This window comes from Heloderma suspectum, chromosome 2, assembly GCF_057233095.1.
Source record: "Heloderma suspectum isolate Gila_16-S chromosome 2, 16-S_ref, whole genome shotgun sequence".
Classification (NCBI taxonomy): domain Eukaryota; kingdom Metazoa; phylum Chordata; class Lepidosauria; order Squamata; family Helodermatidae; genus Heloderma; species Heloderma suspectum.
This window is the reverse complement of record NC_139459.1, coordinates 396463807-396469637: the sequence shown is the minus strand read 5'-3', so window position 1 is coordinate 396469637 and position 5831 is coordinate 396463807. Positions and strand designations below refer to the sequence as shown.

Genomic DNA, 5831 nt, shown 5'->3' with positions numbered 1-5831 from the left:
TCAGATGCCATGTTTAATTTTCATCATTAGATGCTCCTTTGTATTGAGATCAGGCCTCAATATAATAATGTAGCACTTGGGAATAAAGATGCAGCCCAGTAACCCAGCACTGGAGGCCAAGATAGAGAAGACCTGCACGGCTACCATGTATTTCCCCTTGGTGCTCAGGTAGGTGGGCACAAAGGACACCCAAACACTGCAAAAGACCAGCATGCTGAAGGTGATCAGCTTGGCTTCATTGAAGGCCCCAGGCAGCTTCCTGGCTAGGAAAGCCACCATGAAGCAGATGGCAGCCAGGAAGCCCATGTAGCCAAGGGCAGCATAGAACAGAGCAACAGACCCTTCGTTGCATTGCAGGATGATCTCTCCAGGCTGGGAGTGCATATCTGAGTCTGAGAATGGGGGAGAGGTTCCCAGCCAGATGGTGCAAAGGCCAGCTTGGGCACTGGAGCAAGAAAGGACAATGGCATTTGCCAAGCTCTTCCCTAACCATCTCCTCATTTTGTTCCCTGGCTTTGTGGCCAGGAAGGCCAGCACCACGGTGATAGTTTTGGCCAACAGAGACGAGACAGCAACTGAGAAGATGATGCTGAAGGCTGTTTGTCGGAGAAGGCAAGTCACTGTCCTTGGCCGGCCAATGAACAGGAAGGAGGACAAGAAGGAAAGCAGGAGGGAGATGAGGAGAATGTAGGCGAGGTCCCGGTTGTTGGCTTTGACTATGGGAGTTTCTAGGTATTTAATGAAGATACCTAACACCAAGCCCGTTGTTAAGGACAAGAGTAGGGCAAAGGAAGCCAGGACGATCCCCAAATATTCTTCATAGGACAGGAAGGTGATAACTTTGGGGACACATTGATCTCGGTCCTTGTTTGGATGCTGATCTTCTGGACACTTGGTGCAATGGTCTGCATCTGAGAAGAAAAAGAGTGATTCAGTATCATCACCATACATTTATAATAATCTGTGTTCAACTACATTGCATAAATGATATGTTTTGTGCTGAAAGCATATTTCCCAGAGCCAGACAAATCAGGGATGGGGATGAGATCAAGAAGTGACAATGTGTCGAAAGGATGCGTTCAGATGCCACAGCCCAGGACCCCAGCCCCCCCCCTCCACCCACTTCATCTGAACAGGATCTGAAGACACTGAGCATGGTGGAAAGCTGGTCCCATGACCACCCTGAGAAGGCAGCCACCAAAACAATATCAACACTAGTCACCCCCCCCCCCAGGAACCTCTGGTGCCAGTGAGTAGGCAGCCTTGCCCTTGAATGCTAACCCTACGGACTCTTCCCAGAAATTCCTGCACTTCAGGAGGGCGGTTCTCCTCACCCCAGACAAGTCAGTGAGCAGAAGGTGGGCAGCCCACCCGCCAGCACATCTCCCCTCTGAAGTGCTGATATGGACCTCTGTAGCACTAAGAAGCTGGGGTCCCAGTTAATGTAAGGCACAGGAGGGCGACCAGAACGGGGGCAGGACCCCCACCCTCCGCAGGCTGCATGAGGTCACCTGGTCCCCGGTGGGAGGGTTGGCTGCACGGTGCTCTTCTTCCCCCAGTCCTCCTGTTATCTCCGACCAGCAGTCGGAGATCTGTGTAGTGCAACAACATGTTCTGCTTGCTGGACTAGACAGACCGTTGTTTCGATCCAGCATAGCTCTTCGTATCTTCTTAGGTGAGGGGATTCCCCAGCTTCACTCACCCGGGGTCACCCCCCACTGGCATGCAGGGCAATGCTGTTGTTCAACTTCTCTTGGATCAGAGAGAACAAGGGGATTTCTCTCCTCAGCTCCTCACAAAGGGCCCCCATAGCTTCCAGACCAGTGGGCAGGGCTTATTTATTCATTTATTACACTTATATCCCACCTTTCTTCCATTGTGGAACTCAAGGTGGCTACATGTAGGGATGTACAAATTACTTACCTGCCATTCTGGTGGGGGGGGGTCCATGGGGGGGAGGTGATCCGTCCCTCCCCCCAGAATCCTCGCTGGCTGGCTCTGCTCCGCGGCAATTATATGGAGCCACCGGCCGGCTCCATAGCACCAGCAATACGGCTGCCATTGCCGTGCCGCTGGCTGAGACTCCAGACACAAATGGCATCCGCTACGCCATTTGCGGCCGTAAAGCCCTTAGCTTAAGCTAAATGCAGCCTCAGCCAGCGGTACGGCAATGGCAACTGTATCGCTGGAGCTACAGAGCCGGCCGGCGAAGAGGATCCGTTTCCGCACGGGTGCAGAGGGAGGCAGAGGGAGGTGGGGCCGTTCCACCACAGACTCCGGAGGCCAGATTCAAAAGAATCTGGCCTCATTGAAGTCCATGGAGGAATTCTCTGACATCCCTAGCTACATGTCATTCCCAGGTGGTCTCCTCTCCAAGCACTGATCAGACCCAGACCTGCTTAGCCTCAGCAAGGTGGCTGCCTTATGTGCTTTTGGACCATGTCCTGGGACTTGGGGAGGGGCTCGGGAAGGTGAGAGGCTTGGGGAGGCGGAGGGGCCTGCAGCTGGGCCCAAAGCCTCTGTGGGTTGGCTGAGCAACCTCTGTAGGCCAGGTCAGGCCATAGGTCAGAGGTTCCCCTGCCTCAAAGTGATAGGAACCTGTCTGTGCTTTGAGATAGGCTATAGATACTCTGTTCTCTTGACTGTTGCCATCATGGTGACCAGGGACAGGGCCTGCTGAGCAGCGACACCACAATTATAAACAGGAGAACATAAGGAGAGCCATGCTGGATCAGACCCAAAGGTCCACCTGCCTGTAAGAAACCCACAAATAGGACATGAGTCCAACAGCACCCTCCTGCTAATGTTCCCGAGCAACTAGTGTGCACGCTGCACAATTGTGGAATACCTTCCATGGGAAGATTTGATTTGGTTTTATATGGGCTGTGAAAACATCTGTTCAGGCAGATATTTGAGGTGTGATTCATTGCTGGGTTGACTGTGTTTATGCTGCTGTAGGCTTGCTGATGGTTCTATAGTTGCTTTATTCTGATAATATTTTGTTTGTTTGTTTTTAAGATAATATATTGTATTCCACTGCGAGTACATTTAATGTAGGAGAACTGGAGAAAAGTGAAATGAAAAGCAGAGCCTGGCCCATTTAATCTTGAACAGGGTTCAATAAATGTATACCTATCATGATCTGAATAGCCAAAGAGGTCCAAACACTCAGCCTGCTACAGTCTCTAGGAGATCCAGTGTTGTGTCTAGCTAAATGATGAGTAAATCCCCCTGATAAAGACAGGTGAAACTCAGGGGAATTGCCTCTTGCTGTTTAATGGTGCATGTGGCCTATTTTCTTCTCTTTTTTGAAACTTCCCCCTTTCCTCATTAGTTTTCCTAGAGAGCTGAAAGCTGTTTAAAAGAGGAACGGAGGAAACTGCCATATCTTGAGTCAGGCTTTTGGTCCATCTAGCCCAATATTGTCAACACTGTCTGGCAGCAATGGCTCTTTGGGGTTTCTGATAAGAGTTTTTCCTGCCCTACCTGCAGATGCCAGGGATTGAACCTGAGTCCTTCTGCATGCCAAGTATATGGTCTACCCCTGAGCTATGGCTCCCTCTGGAGTTTATTCATTTAAAACATTTCTTGGCTGCCTTCCAGGCAGAAGCCCTCCCAAGGCAGCGTACAGCAATAAAATACATAAAAACAGTTAAAACATTAAAAATGATACAAACAATAAAAACAACAATAAAAGCCAACAATAAAACCAGCAGCAACGATAAAGGCAGCAACAACTTTAGTCATATCAAGAGAACATCACGGTAAAATAATACATTTTCAAGGCCTTCTTAAAAGCCTGCAATGACGGAGCATGGCGGACCTCCGATGGCAACTTGTTCTAAAGGCATGGGGCCACTGCAGAGAAGGCCCTCTCACATGTGATCACCCACCTGGCTGCTCTCACGAGTGGGCACCCAGAAATTCCCTACCTTCCTGATTGGAGATTGTCTCTTCTGTACATTGTGCACAGCCGTAGCAGCAAAATGGCTTCCCTTCCTCAATCACCTTGGCGAATCCATGGCGACAGCTTTTAGTGCACCTTGAATGAGGCGGGGTCTGTACATTAAGAGGAATATCAAACAAAGGAAGTGCTAGGGGCATTTCCATGATTAGCCAGTCAGTGTCAAAACCTGACTTCCGGATAAAGAGGCACAAATCTCAGTAAAACCTTTTTATTGTAGTAATTCCAGTAATTAGCTAGAAGCCTGTACAGTCCCAATAAAGATCCCCAGACAACAGGTTACAACAAAGTTCCTTGACCAGAATCAGTTCATGAGCATCACAACAACACATATGGATGGAACCAGGTTGGGAAAGGCTGAATAGTAAGGTAAAAGTAAAGGTGTCCCTAGCCAGTCATGTCCGACTCTAGGGTGTGGTGCTCATCTCCATTTCTAAGCTGAAAAGCCAGCGCTGTCCGAAGACGCTTCCGTGGTCATGTGGCTGGCATGACTGAACACCGAGGTGCACGGAATGCTGTTACCTTTCCCGCCGAAGCGGTACCTATTTATCCACTTGCAATTTCTTGCTTTCCAACTGCTAGGTTGGCAGGAGCTGGGACTGAAGACGGGAGCTCACTCTGTCACGCGGCACTCGGGTCTCGAACTGCTTTCCTGCCAACCTTCTGGTCTGCAGTTCAGCGTCTTAACCACTAAGCCATCGTGGTCCCTGATGACTAGTACCTGAACATTACTGGAATGCAAGAGTTGGCAAATGGAATGCAGTGAAACAAAGGTCTTTCCCCACCTGGTTGAACCACCTGGGCCACGTGATGGCATCCTGCTCCATGGGGAGCATTACTTCTTGGGATGCCCGTCTCCACTTTACATGTTTATAGGGCCAGCCCTATCATTTGGCAGAGAGGTAGTGATCTCAGGCAACAGATGCTGGGAGGCAGCAGCAGGGAGTTGGAGGTGAGATCTGTGTGCCGTGCAGCCTGCCCTGTCCCGCCCCCCTAAGATAGCCTGCTGCCTTCAGGTTTAGTATCTGAATTGAATCCATATTCTGTCACGTATGTATAGCAGCCATTCCCAACCTGGTTCTCTCCCGGTGTGTTGGACCACAACTCCTGGCACCTGGGGATCCAGAGAGTTGTGGTCCAACACATCTGGAGGGAACCAGGTTGCGAAAGGCTGATGACTAGTGCTTGAACGTTTCTGGAATGCAAGAGTTGGCAAATGGAATGCAGTGAAACAAAGGTCTTCCCCCACCTGGTTGAACCACCTGGGCCACGTGATGGCATCCTGCTCCATGGTGAGCATTACTTCTTGGGACGCCTGTCTCTCGATGCTCCCCACTTTCACTTCAGCAACTGACATGTTATTGGTAAACACTAGCAAGTTCACAATGTCAAAGTTGGCTGCCCGGTCTCCTTTCTCATCCAAATACATCCCATCCATGGAAGCGTTGTAAAACTGGGCATTTCCCAGGAAAGGGTGAAGCTAGAAAATAGCCGAGAAAACACCAGCATTGAGAATACAAGAGACTAGGGTGGATAAGCTCAGGCCTGCCTAATTGGAGCTCAAATCTGCAAGACCTCACAGTGTGCGGACCAGAGGTGTCTTCCAGAATCACAATGGCTGTATACATTTTTTCCCAATAGACCCAATTTACAATAGACCTGAGGCACTTTTTTCTGCTTTAGCATCTGGGGAGAGAATAAAGATCATAGAATCATAGGGTCAGAAGGGGCCTACAAGACCATGGAGTCCAACCCCCTGCTCAGTGCAGGAAGCCTGATTCCCAGGTGGTCTCCCATCCAAGCACTAACCAGGGCTGACCCTGCTTAGCTTCTGATACAGTCATTTATTTTAAAACTGTCTATGCTG

General features: G+C 49.8%; 1 protein-coding gene across 1 annotated transcript; it reads right to left on the bottom strand.

The window, feature by feature from the left end:
* LOC146356545 (vomeronasal type-2 receptor 26-like) lies at positions 1 to 5402 on the bottom strand. The gene is made up of 3 exons (XM_084830175.1): positions 5214 to 5402; positions 3933 to 4059; positions 1 to 911 (listed from the first exon to the last, which is right to left on the bottom strand). Exons 1-3 carry the CDS (start codon positions 5400 to 5402, stop codon positions 1 to 3), a joined length of 1227 nt encoding a protein of 408 aa, XP_084686301.1.
* Between the last annotated feature and the right edge of the window lie 429 nt (positions 5403 to 5831).